This window comes from Coenobita brevimanus, chromosome 98 (genome assembly GCF_032717465.1).
Source record: "Coenobita brevimanus isolate Jiangsu-jjx chromosome 98, ASM3271746v2, whole genome shotgun sequence".
NCBI classification, from domain to species: domain Eukaryota; kingdom Metazoa; phylum Arthropoda; class Malacostraca; order Decapoda; family Coenobitidae; genus Coenobita; species Coenobita brevimanus.
The window spans coordinates 16,256,582-16,275,682 of NC_137051.1; the positions used below are offsets into that span (position 1 = coordinate 16,256,582).

Genomic DNA, 19,101 nt, shown 5'->3' on the forward strand with positions numbered 1-19,101 from the left:
TGAGGGACGCGGATGTGGCCAGGACGTATTACGTTCCCAACATGATCTTGCTTTAACAAGGATACAGATGCTTGGCTCTTGTCGTATACATCTCCATCATCTGATGCAGACCTATAGACCAGGGGGGGGGTTGGAGGGTCGAGAGGGTCGGACGTCCCCCACCTGCCTATAGGTTCACTCTCTCACGGTCAGTTTTTTAACATCAGTGCAAAAAGAGTCACTCTCCGTTGCTCAGAAGTTTTGTGCTGCTTCGCAACGTCGCCTATGCATATACCGAGACCCCAACAACAAGCATACAGCAGACCCTTGACCAGCCGGCTGCTATGCAAGTTCAGATTTAGCAGAAAAGACCCCCCACCCCTTTCGAAAAGTCGATCTGGGTGTGCCTGCATTTCTGCTTATCTAATTTAATATGACCTATCCTAACAATTTAACCAGTCTAACTTGACCTAATTCAACCAAATCCAACTAAACTCAACCTAACCTAATTTTATCTAACCTAACAACCAACAGGCACGATTTGGGGAAGAATGAGTTTCGAGTCCGAATTGACCCACTGCCCTAATACCAATAAAAATGACCGTGAAACAAAGAAAAGATACAGCGCACAGTTGTGGAAAAAAAGAACCAGCATCGTAAAAGACAAGTAAGAAGAATAAAAAGAAAAAATAAGTCAGGGAGCAAGTCAAAAGGCTTTTTCTACAATCGCTACGCTAAAACGACGCCGGTGCTCTTTAGCAACACAGTCTAAGTAATATATTACTTAGACTGTGTTTAGCAACATGTTATTTCCTCAGAATTTGGGTGTCGTGAATGAACTATATACAGTTATGATAGTCCCTGTCATTAAATGTGCATTTGGTAATGGGAACTCTCCTGCAATTTGTGCGGATCCCCATCTGAAAATTAGTATTAAGACATATTGCCATATTTAATACATATAACGTTGAGTTAATGTGAACAGTTTCAGCTCATCTGTACTGTACTAAACATCTTAAAAATGCACAAATCTGAAAATTATATGAAACTATTAACATATTTATGTACTGAACCTCGTCCTTAATCCCCAGGAACAAGGCGTGGATCAACCTTGGTCCCATCATTTTGCTGCGTTATTGTGAATGTGGAAAGCCACGTAGCCTACTGAGCAAACAGTATAGCCTATATATATATATATATATATATATATATATATATATATATATATATATATATATATATATAGATATATATATATATATAGCCAGACGCCTCAATCCTGTAAGGAGTGGCCACAAACAAATCGCCTCCATGTCGCCCTGTCCAATACCATTTCACTGCCTTCCTCCCTTCTCACACCTCCGTCTCTCATATACTGTACCTCTCCACTCCAACCCTCCATCTCATCCTCGGCCTCTCGTTCCCTCTTTCCCCTCCATCTCACTCGCATACACTCTCCCTCGTTAGTCTCTCGCTCTCCATCCTCTCCACATGGCCAAACCACCTCAATGTACTTCTCCTAACGCTTTCTATCACATCCACAGAACAACTCTCCTTCACTTCCTCATATGTCAGTCTGTCTCTCCACGTAATTCCACGTGCTTCTATCAAATAACTCATTTCCAGTGCTCTTACTCTTGACTTGTGTCCTTTCAACAAGGTCCAAGTTTCATTTCCATGCGTTAGAGTTGGTATCACAGTACTGTCTTGCAGCGACTTTATTACTTCCATGATCACTTCCCTGTTCCTTATCACTGCTTTCAAAGAACCAGCAACCTTTCTTCCCTCTTGTGCCCTTTCATGCACTTCACCCTCCAAACTTCAATCCTTACTCATCACATTAACCTAGTAGCCTACTTAAATGCACTCGCATTTTCCATTTCCTCCTCATCCAGCCTCACTGTGCATTCAGTGACTTAATTTCTCTCAAAGACCATAACTTTATTCTTCCCTACATTAACCTTTAAATTCCATTTCTTACACACACTCCCAAACTCATTCACCAAGCCTTGCAGTTCTCCCTCGTCTTCACTTAACAATACAGTATCATCTGCAACAACAGTACAGGGAGTTTGCAAACACTCCCCTCTCTCATTACGGTCTCTCCAACATCCATTGCCTTACCTTGTATCCCTTTTATAACCCCATCCATATACAAACTGAATAACCATGGGAACATGACACATCTCTTTTAATCCAACATTCAAATAGAAAGATTCACTCAATTCACTATCCACATGCACTGTTGCCTTAGTCCCCTCGTACATACTCTTCACGGCATTCAACATATCTATCTATTTATCTATCTATATCTATCTGTCTATCTATCTATATCTATCTGTCTATCTATCTATATCTATCTATCTATATATATATTCTTACCATATCCTGATGATCATATCTGCCTAGGGAGAGAAGTTTAGAAATATGCACAATGTCAGTACACACATTGTTAGAAGCTGGGCATTCCTCTAGGTCTCCCTATGCTTTGAAACAGTCTTTCCTTGAATATCACAATTAATTTTTTTCCTCTCATGGGTGTAAACAAATGCACTACTCATCTCCGTACTTTTTTTTTAAATTGTTGTCTGTGTTTTGCTTCTGTTGTCTTCCCCCCCCCCTTTTTTTATTTTTATTGTTGTCTGTGTTTTGCTTCTGTTGTCTTTCCCTTTTCCTTTGGTATATTGTAAATTCTCCTTAGCATGCGGGATTTTTAAGACTTATTCGGCGATTTATTTTGGCAAGAAGCTTTATACCCTCTTGCATGTTAGTGGTTCAGTTTATGTCGATACTGAAAATACATACATACATAGGTAGAGAAGTGGCCTGCAGTCCTACCGGACCCAGGTTCAAATCCTCGCTGGGGAAGGAACAGTTTAAGGATTTCAATTTCATAAAAAAGCAGACTTTCCTGATCTACCAAAAGACCCGCTGACATGTAAAAATACCCCCGCTAATACCAATACACCAGTCCTGTATGAGACAGCCCTAGCATGTATTCAATATGGACGGTGGGTGTTAGCGCCGAGTTGGTGACATGTAGAGAGGTGTATGGTATGTAGGAGGACTACTTGGCCTTGAGAGCAGGCTGTGAAGCCTATGCCCGGAGTCGGACACATTAAAAAAAAAACAAAATAGCTTTTACAAAAAGAGACTATCGAAATGTAATAGGCAGAGTACTGTAAATCGCCAAGTAAAAGGTTCTACGAATTCTCATACTTCAGTAAGGATACAGCATGTTTCTGATGTTCCTGGATATAAATCTGTGAACACTTGACATCTCGTATACTTTATACTTGCTACCAACAGATTATCTAACTCACCTGGGAGAGACACTCTGACCTAAGGCAGATGTAACCTTCATCATCCCCTTCACCAAAAGAGATCTCAAACTTGTGCTTCATTTGACAAGAAATCTCATACAGGATAAATAAACTCGTCTGGAGGTAGCAGAAAAACTATGTCACTACAGCGAGAGGATTAAAGAATAATATGTATCTTCACTCCTCCTGTAGTTTGCATGACACTTCTTAACAAGTACTGCGATTTATTTAGCATATTACATCTAAATATTTTATGCTACTTACACACTTCAGCGTCGTTACGTTAATGCCTATATCAGGAAAATTTAACGTTATCATGGTTTAGTCTACAAACTTAACAACTGAGGAGGAGTTGTTGCAAAAATATCTTCGGTCATCGAGAATACAGTCCTTTGGAAGCAATTATAAATTATCAACAATGAAGCTATCTTTAATGTGCATACCGTGAACTCAAGAACCAATACGGTCTTTTATCATTTTGTGCATGGCTTTATACCCTCGCCTCACTTTACTCGCACAGTATGTCGTACACGTTAATAACACAGATTCACAAACACACTTGCAATCAATGCACTGTCGTAACCAGGAAGGACAAGGAAAAGTGAATGCAGAATCTTCCCACGCGTCTTGTTCTTCCTGCTAAAACAAACTTTATTTGTGAGGGACAGTTGACAGTATATACATTTTTTTTTTTTTTGCTAATACGTGTCAAGTGGGGTTGGTGGAGGATTAGTGCCCCTCCCTGTAAAACAATTAACTCTAAGCCCTTGGCCACCCCGTTTGGGATACATGGCGTCTGGCAATGAATGAAAAATGAACGGGCGCTTGAAGGTCAGCGAAGATTATAAACTACGGGACTGAAAAGGTTATTGAAACATTTCGTATCAAAACTCCTTTATTGGCAAGATTTCCTGAAAATAGAACAGAAAAGGTCAGTCAACATCTGTGAGGCTTCGGAATAACAATGGTCCACGGTAAATTTTCTGTTTCAGGCCGTAATCAGGTACAATTTTTAATGTGCTTTTTGACACTGGCTATCCGAATCAGAAGGGTTCTTCAGTTATGACTTTCCCGTTGCAGATGCTTCGTTTAATACATGATAAATAAGGAGGGACGGGGGATTTACTAGCTCCTAGTCCGTCCACTGTTACATCTACGTCAAAATGACCTACCCTAATCTAACCCAACCTATCCTAGTCGAACTTAATCTAACCTGACTTTAATGTAGATGGAAGAAATTAGGAGGTGGAGAATTCCCCATCCACGCACTAAGCGAAGCATTAGCGACGGAAAAGTAATTAAGAAGACCCCCGTAATTCAGCCAGACTGTCAAGAACACGCCAATAAAATCGCACCTGATCATGATTTGAAACTGAAGTAATACCAGCTTCACGAAAGATTTTTTATCGAGGTTTACTCCTCGGTGGCAAAATGACTCCAGGCAACTAGGTGTAAAACATTAATGAATAAAGTTATTAAAGTCTTTGCAATCTTGTTTTAAGATCTGTTATTTGAGTTTGTACATCATCATTAACAAAAGATAAATATAGAAACTATTAGCATTACTTATGGCAACATTATCAGTATTCAAGAGGCAGCTGGGTTTACTAATATTGCTCCAAGCATTTAAAGATTAACTTATTAATTCTCACATTAGTATAACACTAGTGCCAGGGTCTACGTGATGCCCCCAAGGGGGTGGATGGGATGCCAACCCCGACCATTTTGTACCTCCAGCCCTGTGTGTGTTTTCACGTGCTGATGTTGACATTGTCTGGGTGCTGACTACAACGTAGAGGGATGCTGATCATACTGAGCTAATGCCAGTGCTAAGCAGACGATATGGATGGCTTATTGTTTTTATACTGAATGATATTACTGAGCTACGTAAAATACTGTGAAGCCGATATGGATGACTGACTATATTTTTACTGAACTGAAAGATCACGTCCAAAATAAATGAAGTCAGTTCTTCCTTTATATTGAGCCGTATTTTAGTTGTCACTGGAGGCTTCGTAGCACCTCCTTCTAAATTATTTATTTTAGGCATTACACCTTAATATCCCTTTGTATGCTATGTATATCTCTTTAATATCAGTAACGTATAAAAGGCTAGTGACGTGTAATAAGCAATATAACTAGATAAGGAAGAAGTGTTACAAAATATATGTCACTGGGAATCTAGACCACTATTGGGATGCTGAGTAAGTTTGTGTAGAGGGACACTGATAATACTGAGCTGCTGATAAAACTGCTAAGCTGATGCGGATGGTCTGATGTATTTATAGCGGACTGCAATGTTTATACCGAATAATACTAATAATTATAATCAATGTATGCACTGCCATTTCTTTGTTTTGTCTCCAGACTAACAATACCTGCAGAGATCTAGCCACTCATCAGTGATAATACAGCAAGTAGGTATCTCGCCCTGTTAGTTTGAAAACCTAGACATTTAAAAGAACTATTAACTGAGACATGCTGACATCTTTGTGCAATGTTAAAAATGCAAAACTCTGATATATTGCAAAGACGAGACGCAACACTAAAGCGCGGCTCTAAGTTCAAATGTATTATTGATACATAACGATGGAGAAAGCTGTGAATGATGCTACAAGGGAAGTAACGATAACACTGAAATATATTAATAATACTAATTAACTATAACCCTGAATAAAATACGCAAATCATAGATACTAACTGCCATAACACAATTAGTTCCAAATCTCTACTAACTCTACTGACTTAGCTATGAATATAAATCCATGGTCAGCAACATTTCAGTGTCAGAACACATCACCGAGCTGGAGGGTTACCTGTCCACTTCACAGGAGGCTCTTGCAGGAAGTGGTATAGGTCAGCGGTGATCACTCTTCAGGAACCTCCATCTCCCCACTATCGACCTTCTCCTGGATATCGGCCGGACTCTGGGATTGTATTCATCAAAGATCGTGATCAGTTTCTGCACAGATTCTCCATATCGATGTCCTTCTATCAGAAATAGTTTTACACACACAAACAAACACACACACACACACACACACACACACACACACACACACACACACACACACACACACACATACACACACAATTTGGTTATGAAGTTCTTGGTAGCTCTATAAATGAAGACAACAGAATAAACAAGTAGCCTACTCTTATACACAAACTGAGATCATAATAACAGAAATACGAGATCCAGATACACTAATAGGCTTATAATCAATGATAATCAATGTCCTCTCGTAACTCTGATTTGCAAATGCAGGGAGGGCAAGGAGAGTGCAGTCTTGTCATTATTTACTCTTCCTTGAAATAAATAAATAAATAATCGTCGCAGGATGTATCTGTTTTAAAATTAAGAACAATGAAGGACATGATCCTTACTCCTAAAAAGAACCTTGGCTGAGAAAGGAAAATAAATCATATGTTATATTTGCTTTGGAAGGATGGAAGGACAAGAAAACGAAAGTGCAGAATCTCCGCGTGTCTCTTGATCTTCCCAAAAAGAAAGAAAGAAAGAAAGAAAAAGTCTAAGTTACTACAGGGAACTAATAGTTTGTAAGTGAAACTGGGCCATATGGTACCTGTCCGTCGATGCTGCAGCCAATACTCTGTGCAGTACCCAGAATCTCTTTGACGGTGCCTGATAAAGTCTTGGCCATTGAACGCGGCCGCATGGTTCTGGCTATGTTGATCACCTCGTCGAAGCTCACGTTGCCGTTGTGCTTAATGTGCTTCACCTGGGCATAGAGAAGAGGGAGTATTATGCAAAAATACCTCCGCTACTTTCGGAATTTTTCCTATGTTGTAAACGTTTGTGATTGTCAAGATGAGTGACTTCAGATTTTGCTCATTCCCCCTTAAGTACGAGGAAAGCTATGCTATGGGATATTAAGGTGCATATGTGCAAAATAAACAGCCGAGGTGGAGGTGTTACGATATCTTTTTAACCTTTTACACCCGGTGACTTTTTTTTACTTTATTCTTATTATTTCCAGACGATTTTATTCGAGATAGAAAGGCCTCACGTACTGAAGAGGTATGTGAAGGCTACATCAGACCTCTCCATTTCGAAAAATCTCTCCTATGGTGAATAAAATTGTTTGATAGTAACAAAAAAGGAAGAGAAAAGAAAAGAAAAAGGAAAAGAAAGAAAGCAAAGGGAAGAAAAGAAAAGAAAGAAAGGAAAAGAAAGAAAGCAAAGGGAAGAAAAGAAAAGAAAGAAACTATTCTCAGTTTGAAAGGGCCACGCCAACAAGAATATGGCCCCTCGGTAACGTTAATTTATACTCGTACCCTAAATGAGAGAGAGAGAGAGAGAGAGAGAGAGAGAGAGAGAGAGAGAGAGAGAGAGAGTTGACAAAAAGTCACGTAAAAAAAAAAAAAAGTCAAGTAAATTAAAGCTGATGGCATCGACCTTCATCTTTTCCCAGGGAGGTTCCTCGAGGACAATGATGAGGACAAGAATATGGAGGATAAGGGTGATAAGGAGAGCACGATTTGTACCTGTTGATAAAATGTACAAAACCGAGTAAACAAAGCAGTGTGGATCTCATTTTATTCCTGTCCCTAGCTGATTTCTTGAGGGCTCAGGTAAGGATAAGGGTTAAGAGAATGAACGGGAATAAGTAGGGTAAGAACACTAGGGAGGATAAGGAGGACTCGAGTTTTACCTGTTATTAAAATGTACAAAACCAACTATATTAAACGGCATGGACCCACCTTCCTGTCCCTGGACTACTTCTTGAGGGCTCCAATGAGGTTAAGGATAAAGAGGATAAGGATAAGGAGGATATGGGGGATAAGGAGGACAAGATTTGCACCTGTTGATGAAATGTACAAAACAGAGTAAATAAACTAACAGCATGGTCCCCACCTTCTTCCTGTCCCTGGGTGGCTCCTTAAGGGCTCTGATGAGGAGGGCTGCAGCGGAAGGCACCACCTCTACTTGGGCCTGGCGGTTTTGTATGGTCAGCTTCACCGTTATCTGTAGGCACGTGGATGGATTATTACTCAAACTTGACACTCTTTTAGCTCAGTAGATGGCTAAGTGAGACAAAGAGTTTATCTGACTTGTAACCAAAGATCCTCATTCCTGCCCCATAACCAAAGCTGATCTAATTTCATGTAGTAACAACGACTTAATATTCAAGTTGTGGGAGTGGCTTAGTTCCGTCAGAAGAAAGCAGAACAGCTGTAGTGCTGTTAACCCCTTCATTCTGAGGAATTATTTTTTTATTATTCTTGCTACCAGTGAACGGTTTTATTCTGTTTGAGGGAGACACCTAGCAGAGCAAAAGCTAACGAAAACCACAACCCATCCAGATCGGGAAACCTATCCTAAGATGAAAAAATATATCATCAGAAGTTTGCAAGAACACAGTGCAATAAACGTTATCGGAGTGACGTGGTTAAAATAGATTGATGCCTGTACTGACTGCACAAGGGTTGCTAAGAAAAAGAACAAAAAAAGGTTTAAAAAAGGGTTTAAGACTCGTGGAGAGCAAACTCTGGAATCTCCACTTCTCTTGGCTGATCCTCGTGCGGTGAGGATCTGTCCCTTCTCCCCTTGGGGCTAAGATATGAATAAAAGTATGTGTTTGGATGAGTAAATTGGGAGTGTGTTGCCCTGTCTCGGCTACCTACCTTTCTTTGGGGAAAGCAGCCTAGGTATATAGACAGATAGACAAATCCCTGTACACTATGAACATTTCTGTAAATTTAACCCCTTCAGTTAGAGGGGCCTCACCTGAGCTGAACTATATAATAAGGCATACAAAAGAACTCACGAAATATATATTGACTTTTATAACCCTGTAAATCAAAGGGTTTTCTCTTAAAGTCGAGTATAATCGTCAAGCGTCAACTTAGGTAGTTAAAGACTTTTGTATCACCTGAAGATCACAGAATTAGCACCTTCATTATGGCACTGTGCGAGTCGGCCCAGTAAATCGTATTAGGCCTACACCATCCTGAGGACCGGAATCACTGACAATCTGGTATACTTCTCGTGAGATTTGCGTGGAATAATGAAGTAGGAGGCAGCAGTACTCGTAATGTGCGACACTACATGACTTAGCTGTTGTTCTCATGAGTGCAAAGAATACCTCGTATAAGACATTCGTAAAGCACATCGTGAATCCGATCTCTGGACTTCAGCCAATCAGTCAATCAAATAACTATCTAAAGCAAAAAAAAAATATTCTTTTGGTTGACACCAGGACCTCGAATATATATATATATATATATATATATATATATATATATATATATATATATATATATATATATATATATATACATATATATATAGTTTTTATGGGAGTTTTAATAACATTTTAAGGAATTATAGTTTTGTTGATACAAATACATTTTTGTTTTTATTTAATGCCTTTTGTAAATCTGATTATCGTCTCTGCTTGTGGACGAGTAAGAATATATTTAACTCAACCACTTAAAACATATGAGACTGGCTCCATGAAAGTTTAAACGAACAATGGGTACACCAGTGTCGGCCAGTAAGGGCCCGGACACACTTGCCCCCGAACATGTGATCGTCAAGAGGAAACGAGGCTCAGGGATCCGCCCAACGTTCAGACTCGAATATTGAAGCAGCTCTAACCTGGTGCTTCGTTTCGTCTTGTCGACCACATGTTCGGGCCCTTCGGGGGCAAGTGTGTCCGGGTCCTAAGCTGAGGCTTGAAATCAGCGGCACTTCAGATATCATGTGGCCCTTACATATACAAGGTAGCCTACTCTAAGAGACTATTCAGATCACCATGGTTAATTATTAAATAAAAATCTGCAGATTTTGAGAAACGGATATTTTTGTTCTTATGTCCTAAAGCTATCTAAAGATCTCTAATATTGATGTGTCTTCCCTCAACATGGAAATCATAAGAGCCCTCTCAACATGGAAAGCAGAAGAGCCAGAATAGTGCACGTTCAGAGACACGAGAAGCGTAGTGCAAGGTCATTGTTTTATGCAAAGCATTTTTTTAAATTCATTTTTAATATGACTCTTTTTTTATGCATGGAATAATATAGGCCTTATTCATGCAATGTAGTGCATATGTGTTGAATGTACATGTATATGTTTGTAAAGGTGTATATAGGTGTGTGTTTTACAGATTTTTTTTTTTTTTTTTTTTTGACTATGAAGGAAAAATTCCGCAATGTTTACTATTTGTTTTCTGTAATACATATTACGAAATAAAAGTTTAATTGACTGATTATTTCAACAAAATCTGTTTTACCGATAAATACCTTAAGTCCTTTCCAAGCGGTGGTGGCCTTACAGATGTCCTCACCAACCTTCTTGGGTGAGAGGCCGAGTGGACCCACCTTAGGGGCCAGAGAAGAAGTGGCGCCTACCTCACCTCCCACCGCCCTCAGCTTCACTGCACCGCCACAAGGGGACGGCAGGGTAAGAGAGAGAGAAAAAAAAGAATGGTTAGATTAAAGCCTATCGACTACACGAGGGTCATTAGGAAGGACTGTCCCTATTTGTGAGTCCTAATTTTCACCTAGAACACAGAAAATAGTAGCATAGCAGGAAAAAAAAGTTTAGATTAATGCCTATCGACAGTACGACTAAGTACTAAATCAATCAATTTTTGCCGTTCGACTCTTCCTCTGCTGTCTGAAATACGACCTTCGGTAGGACTCGATTTACAGATCTCCAGTATTTTTGTTGCAAACTGCAATTTTATAAAAATCTGGGTTTGACAGTATTTGTTTTACCCCCCACCCCCAAGTTTCATGGCTGTTTCCCGTTTTCATTTCTGGTAACAATTCCTTAATTCACGTTTTAGTTGAAAAATTAAGTACAGTACATAGGCTACATATACGAAGCTCGGGAACTAGACACACTGGGTGTTGATCACACGCTTCTGTTTCGTCACTTTTCTCTGTTGCGCAAGCGTGTGGGAGCGCGCGTGCGTACTATGAGCCGTCAGAGGGGACCCTCACTGCCAAAACTAAAAATATATCTTACAGGGGCACACGTCATGCCCACCCCCCTCCCCCGTCATTGCCTAGCGCACGTGGCCACTGTGTCAGGCTGTGAAGCAGTGCTCTGTCTTGGTAACTAACCATGCATCTCACCCAAAACAACACAGAAGTAGCGTGTTGTAAGCCAAATAAAATCATCCGAAACCTCTCAGTTGGTGGAAATTGTTTACTTCTTCTTCAAAAGGGCTGTCTCCTAAGCTGAATAAAATTATACGGTACTAACAAGAATGGTATTTAAAAGACGTCCTCTAACAGAAGGAGAGACCTAAACAAAGGCTGTCCCGAAATCGGTGTAGAATATCATTTTGCGTTGCTTCAGTCATCAAACACTGATTCTGGGCACATTTTCAGGCCTTTTTCTTCACTTTATGATCCTCTAACTTCATGAAAAACACAAGAAATTGTTCGTGAGGATTCAGACAAAATAAGTTACACATAAAAAAATTTAATTATTAGCTTTGAATTCCTAGGACGACTGGAAGATATGAATGTAACTGGCAAAAACTAATCACGAACCATAAGATTCAGTCATTGATCATCAGCAGTGATTACCACACATTACAAAACTGTCTTATAAATCACAGCACGATCCACATGCTTTGATTTTTTTTTTTTTGGGGGGGGGTTGCGAATGGTCTTTACTTATAGTATCATTTTTTAATGTTATTTACTTTAGTTTCAAATTCCACTCACATCTTTGCGAGAGAATTTGAGTTATGAAGATGACAGTGATGATGAAAAGCAATATTCTTTTCAATGATCCACTTACACCTCATTTACTTTGAATGCTATGAACTACATCATATATATATATATATATATATATATATATATATATATATACCTCATTACTACGATATCTTTTTTTTTTTTTTTTCAGGGAGGGCAAAGAACTAGGAAATGCAAAACTTCTTCCACCCCTCATGTCTCTTGTTCTTCATGCAAAAAACAAATCTCACGACGGAGAATTGGTTGTAAGCTCTTTAGTAATTCCGGGCACATATGTATACACGACTCGGGAAGATCTGCGAGCACTGTAGGATGTACGAAGCTGCTTGCAACGCGAGAAAACTCACCTATTTTGATCTCGGTGGGGTCAAATTTGGGTGGCATGGTGCAGTGTGTGTGTGGTGTGAGAGTGCCTGGTGGGGAAAGGCCGGGCTGGCACTCTGGCACTGGCACCCGGCCTGGGGGCACTGTGGGGGGCAGTGGGGACCAGGGAAGGGAGGGATGGGGAGAGTAGGGGAGGATGAGGCAAGGAAGGGAAGGAGATGGGGGTAGAGAGAAAGGGAGGGAGGGATGGGTGAGAGAGGGGAGGAAGTGGGACAGGGAGAGGGAAAGGATAAAGGGTAGGGAGAAGGAGGCAATGAGAGGAGGAGAGAGGGATGGGGGAGAGAAAGGAAGGAGTGAAGCAGGGAGAGAGAGAAGGAAAGGCTGGGGAGGGAGGCAGGGAGGGATGGCGGAGATAAAGTAGAGAGTTGGGCAAGGAGAAGGGGGGGGGGTGTGATGAGGAGAGAAGGAGGGAAACGGGGGAGGGAGATGGAGAAGGATGTAGGGTAAGGGGGAGGAGATGGAGAGAGTGAGAGGGAGTGGATACAGTGGGAGAGGAAGAAAAGGGGTTGGGAAGGAGGCAGCGAGAGAGTGACAGAGGGAAGGAATTGGTGAGGAAGGGATTGGGGAGAAAAAGTGAGGGAGTGGGACAGGGTGGGACTGGGACAGGGATGGGTAGGTAAGGATTAGCTAAAGGTATAGGTAGGAAGCCGGGGAGAGCAGAGAGGTGGACAGGCTGGGGAGAGGTGTATCAGAGAGTATGGGAGGGCAAGAAAGAAAGGTAGATAGGGAAGAAGGAAGCGAAGGGAGGAAACTAAGGGGAGGGAAGAGTGGGGGCAGAATGGGGTGAGAAGGGGCAGGGAGAGGGACTGAAAAGGGATGGTGGAAACTATAGCAGGTAGGAGGAAATGAGACACCGAGGGTAGAGGTGGGGAAGGGACAGGAGGGGCAGGGAGAAAAGAAGGAAGCGAAGGAAGCTGAGGAGTAAGATGCAATAAGGGAAGGAAATGGAGGGAGGAAGATAGAGGTGGTAAGAGGGGAAGAAGAAGGGAGGGGGGAGAGGAGAGATGAGCAAGGAAAGGAGGATACGAGAGGAAGCTTGGAAGTATGGGGAAGAAAGGGGAGGGACAGGAAGGAGATAGGGAGAGGGAGTGATAGGAGGAAACTAAAGGAAGGGAGGTAGGGAGACAGGGAGGGAGTGGATGAGAAAAGGGTAAGGTAAAGAGGCAGGTAGGGAGGTTGAAATGGGGTAATAAATGAAGGAAACTAGAGAATAAAAGAAATGGAGGGAGGGATTAGGGAACGGTGAAAGACGGAGGATGAAAGTAGGTAGATGGAGGGGAGAGGGAAGGGCGTGAACAGGGAAGAGGTGAGGCAGGGAAGGTATAAAGGAAGGAAGATGTTAGAACATAAGAACATAAGAAGAGAAGATAACTGCAGCATGCCAGTTGGCCCAAGCTAGGCAGCTCCTACAAGAGCGATTAAACTATTAGAATAAGACAAGGATAGCAAAAAAGGAGAAGCCGGATGGGATGAGAGGGAGAGTTGACGCGTTACATACATATTAATCTGAATAGCACTGAGGAATACAAACTTTTGTCCAGAGACTTCAACCTCGAACTTCATGTTAGATGTCGAGCTGGCCAAGGGAGATGCTTACAACAATGTGACATAGTAGGCTCCATGCCATTAAGACATGTGTTATACTCGTATATTATATAATGTGAGTTTCTAAAGTGAATTAGTATAGTGTCAGCAATTACCTAAGGAAAATGGCTATCAATAGTCTGTTTGCTCTCTTTACGATCACTACACTATTGTCTCTATCTGCCTAATGCCAGACACCTAAATCCCGTAAGGGGTGGCCACAAACAAATCGCCACCAAGTAGCCCTGTCCAAAGCCACTCCATCTCTCCATCTCATCCTCGGCCTCCTCCTCCCTCTCCCTCCCTCCATCTCACTCGCATACACTCTCCTCGTTAGTCTCTCGCTCTCCATCCTCTCCACACGGCCAAACCACCTCAAGTATTTCTCCTAACGCTTTCTGTCACATCCACATTCACATCACAGTGCCTTTTACTTCCTCATTTGTCAGTCTGTCTCTCTACGTAACTCCACATGCTACTCTAAAATAATTAATTTCCACTGCTCTCACTCTTGACTTGTGTCCTTCCAACAAGGTCCAAGCTTCACTTCCATACGTTAGGGCTGGTATCACAAAACTGTCATGCAACGACTTTTTTACTTCCATGCTCACTTCCCTGTTCCTTATCATTGCTTTCAAAGAACCAGCAACCTTTCTTCCCTGTTGTACCCTTTCATGCACCTCATCCTCCAAACTTCCATCCATACTCATCACACTACCCAAGCACTCACATTTTTTATTTCCTTCTCATCCAGCCACACTGTACATTCAGTGGATTCATTTCTCTCGAAGACCATAACTTTACTTTTCCCTACATTCATCTTTAGATTCCGTTTCTTACACACTCTCCCAAACTCATTCACCGAACCTTGCAGTTCCCCATTGTCTTCATCTAACAATAGGGTATCATCTGCAAACAACAGTGCAGGGATTTCCAAACGCTGCCCTCTCTCATTAGGGCCGCTCCAGCATCCACTGCTCTACCTTGTACCTCTTTTAAAACCCCATTCACATACAGACTGAACAACCATGGATACATGACACATCCCTGTTTCAATCCAATATTCAGACAGAATAATTCACTAAGTTCCCTATCCACATGCACTGCAACCTTAGCACGCTCACACATGCTTTTAACGTCATTCAGCAACTTCCCATTTACTTCATATATTCTCAGTATTTTCCACACTCCTTGTCTATCCACTCTATCATATGCTTTCTCCAAATCCATGAAGGCTGCATACAACTTCTTTCCCTTCTATAGAAACTTTTCCACTATAGACCTAAGAATGAATATCTGATCTACACAACCTCTTCCCTTCCTAAAACTTCAATGTTCTTCTCCAACTAATTCCTCTGTTATTTCCCTAACACCGTCAATAAGTAACCCACCATATACTTTTCCTATTACACTAAGAAGACAAATGCCTCTACGACATGGGAATAATTACACCTGACTTCCAATCATCTGGGACTCTACATTCCTCCCAGGTCAATCTGCACATTTCATATTCATTCTATTACTATCTTTCCTCCATGCTTCAGCATTTCACCACACACTCCATTAATTTCTGGGGTTTTCCCCACTTTGACTTTCTTCATAACTTCCACTACTTCCATCCTACTGATTTTTTCCTCTCGTCTCACCTCCCTCCTTCTCCCAGCTATTCCCTAGCGACTTTCGCTCGCATTACTTTCATTCTCTGTGCTCAATAATTCCTTAAAGTGTTCCCCCCATCTGATCAATTTTTCTCCCTTCTCCATCATCAATCTACCATTTTATCTCTCACTCCCCTACTAATTTCTTTATCACCCTGTCTAACTCCCTTTGCCTCTTTCCATAACATCTTACAGTCCCTCCACTTTACACTCGAATTCCTTCCAAACTCCTCAGCCACTCTCTTCTTACCCTCTTACTAATCTTTTCACCTCTCTCTCTTCCTCTCTACATATAACTCTCTTCCATCTCGCAACTTCCTCCACGCCCCTGTTTCTCATCCATCCACTATATGATCTCTTCTTTTGCGCCACAGCCTGTCTCACCTCTTCATTCCACCTTATGCTGTTCCTTGCACCCGCTATCGTCTTCTCTTCATCCCACACACCACCTCACATGCTGCACAGATTTCTTATGTGAATGTCTTGTACACACCTTCCACCTCCCCCACGTCACAATCACTGAGCTTTATAGTATGCAGGGGCTAACTCCGCAGTGAGCGTGTGACTTCGGTCGGCACATTGAAACACCAGTACTCGTCGCCTCCACCATGAGGACCATGGCTTTATATTTTCTGAATTCATTGGCTGATTTCAAAAGGCACAGCGTTGGGTGCAGGGCATAAACATCGTCAGCGCCGCCCTTGGTCCATGGCAGCGGGTACACAAACTACGTGGCGCTATCCATGAGAAAACCCTTCCATATGATAAAACTCAGTGGTCGCAATCCGTACTGTGTCCTTTGTTTGGTCCTTAGTCGTTACCTGTTGGTCAGCTTGGTCAGTCCTGGTTCGAGGCTTTTTGTTCATATTTTTAGTCAGTTGTTTTCCGGTGAGGGGCGCTAGCCCTCCGCCAACCACAGTGTTGTCACGTAGGGAACACGTGTTGGTTGCTTATAAGGTTATCACCCAGCATTGTAAATGATTTCCTGGAGAACGGGAAATCATTTGGCTTGCCACTCAGGGTAGAGCAACCCTAAAATAAAGTATCACTACACTAAGTGGGTGGATGGTGGGCGACCCCACCTACCACATTATTGTAATAATTATATAGATAGATAGATAGATAGATAGATAGATCACACTGAAATAATTCCACATACGCCAACTTCAGTCCCATCCTTGTAAGTACAGTACTACATTCAGGTGATGAGCTTTTTATCCCCATAAATGTAGGAAAGGGATGTAATATGCAGTCAAAGGAAGGGTCGATGCACTCTACATCTAATTTTTAAGAAGCTTGTAAATGGAGGAGCATTTTACCATGTACTGTAATCTAAATGGTCTCGGAAAAGGAAAGGATATACCAAACTTATAAATCCTCCTCACTTTACTGTATTGCAGATCTGTATAATTTTAAGTATCATAATATCAACAGCTGCATTACTGCTATAGAGTGTTTCATTTTAGTTTGTGAATGATATAAATTTTTTATTATAGCATTAAAAATGCACCTTGAACTTTGCTCTTCTCATCTTTGGTTCCAATTGCTAGGTTCCATATAGCCAACACAGTTGCTGCATACACAGTATGGTATGAAGTAGTGCATCTGCCTATCCTTGCACATCCTCTCTGCTTTTATCGTAGTTCAGACCGTCAAAATTCGTCAAACTAGTGGCTGTGATAATGCTGCGAGGCAATATGTTAACCTGTTAGTACTGGATCACATCACATTCAAGTAGTCTTCACATCATCATCATCTCCAAGGTTTTGTTCTTTCCTGGGAACTCCCAAACAAGGAATGTCCAATGACAACCACCTCCATTTAACTTTATCTTCAAATATCGGTACCTCTGTAACACTCCTACTCTTCCATATCTCACCAACATACTGTAGTGCTCCACTCTTCTTCAGTACTACACATGATCTGCATCAATATGGTGTGTTGGCAGATTGGTGGAATTTTTAGCATCCTAACAATGGAGTACAGTTATTAGAAAAGAGAAATAAATCCGTAAAGGAAAAATAGTACAGTACATTTGTGTTGCTCAAGTAAGAAAGGTGGCTAGAAATACAAAGGTTTTAATAGTGTGGAGGCTGCATGGAGATTGTATGAATGTGTGTTGGTACCTTTATTAAAGTAAAAGCATGCGACTGGTAGGCCATGAGTTTGCGAAGTCAAGAGTGAGAGCAATGGCAATAGGACATTAAGTAATGTGTGTAGGCTATATACTGTATATTGGATGAAAGGAGGCACAGAGATTCAGAGAAAGATGTGGAGTAAAGAAATCTGCTAAAATAGGTAGAAGAGTACGTTATGCTTAGATGGTATACGGCAGGATTCCTCAGTTACTTTGTTTGAAGGTCCAGTCATATTATCTTCCTTTGTGACAGGGTCCAGATGAAAAATCTTGTATTTAATTTCATTAATGGAATAAAGCCATTTCATTTATGTTAATAACATTGATAAGTGGGATTTGCTGGATAGGAAGTGCTGGAAAGTTCTCAGTACTTCTTGTATGTTTAGTTACGAGTCAGAGTTGCCTGCACTGAGCTCTATAATATGCAGAGGCTATCTCTGTCGCGGGTGTGTGATCTTTGCGGCCATATTGAAACACCCACAGTTAAATTCAAATTCAAATACTTCATTTCCACTAAATAGTGATTACAATTAAAGAGACACTTTTTGCTTATAATACAAAAACATATATGGATTATGATTTTTTTGTTTTCTGCCTAATTCAACGAATTATATCGGGTACATTTAGCCAATGAGTATAAAACAACGCCATAGGTTGCTGCAGTGCAGAACTTACCCTTTATGGCACTATCCGTCATGAAACCTAATGTCTAGATTGATAAAGGCCGGAAGAAACATGGAAATATCTACAAGAGAGTGTGAACAGAAGAGAAGAGGACATGGAGAGAAAGACTGGAGATAAATGGGCCCGTTTTAGTGGCCTCATTTATGCAGGGATACCGGGGAAGAATCTTCCCGCCCCACCCCAGGGGGCAATAATCTTATAGAATTAGCAACAAGATAAATTTCTTACTTATGAAAAGTAACGCCATCTCTCTGTGATGAATTCCTGTATCCATATTTGCATCCAGAAGCTGCACAGCTGACCATGGCACTATACAGTATATCACGGAATCATCGGCTGTTTTCAAAAACCCAACGAACACCTCGCTTCCAAAGCCGTGGGCATCAGTTGAGGTGTAACATGGCTGCCGCTACACCAGCGCCGCCCTGGCGGCGGCTACATCAGTTACACTGTGTTAGCCATGAGAAAGCCTCTCCGTATTATAGAGCTCAGTGGTTGCTTGTTAGCCTGCTATTTGTGAGTGTAGGTATTTTGTAAAGTTATGCATTAAATTTTATGCTCTTTTTCTCTATAATGCTTTCTTTATGTGACTATTAAATTATGTAAT

The 19,101-nt window shown here is 41.2% G+C and overlaps 1 protein-coding gene across 1 annotated transcript; it reads right to left on the reverse strand.

Moving 5' to 3' along the window:
* Positions 1-4,185: 4,185 nt before the first annotated feature.
* LOC145414261 (large ribosomal subunit protein uL11-like) lies at positions 4,186-12,484 on the reverse strand. Its single transcript, XM_080283859.1, has 6 exons — positions 12,395-12,484; positions 10,572-10,705; positions 8,182-8,292; positions 6,890-7,045; positions 6,119-6,229; positions 4,186-4,213 (listed from the first exon to the last, which is right to left on the reverse strand). The coding sequence occupies exons 1-5, from the start codon at positions 12,429-12,431 to the stop codon at positions 6,170-6,172; spliced, it is 498 nt and encodes a 165-aa protein (XP_080139985.1). The 5' UTR covers positions 12,432-12,484; the 3' UTR covers positions 4,186-4,213; positions 6,119-6,169.
* Between the last annotated feature and the right edge of the window lie 6,617 nt (positions 12,485-19,101).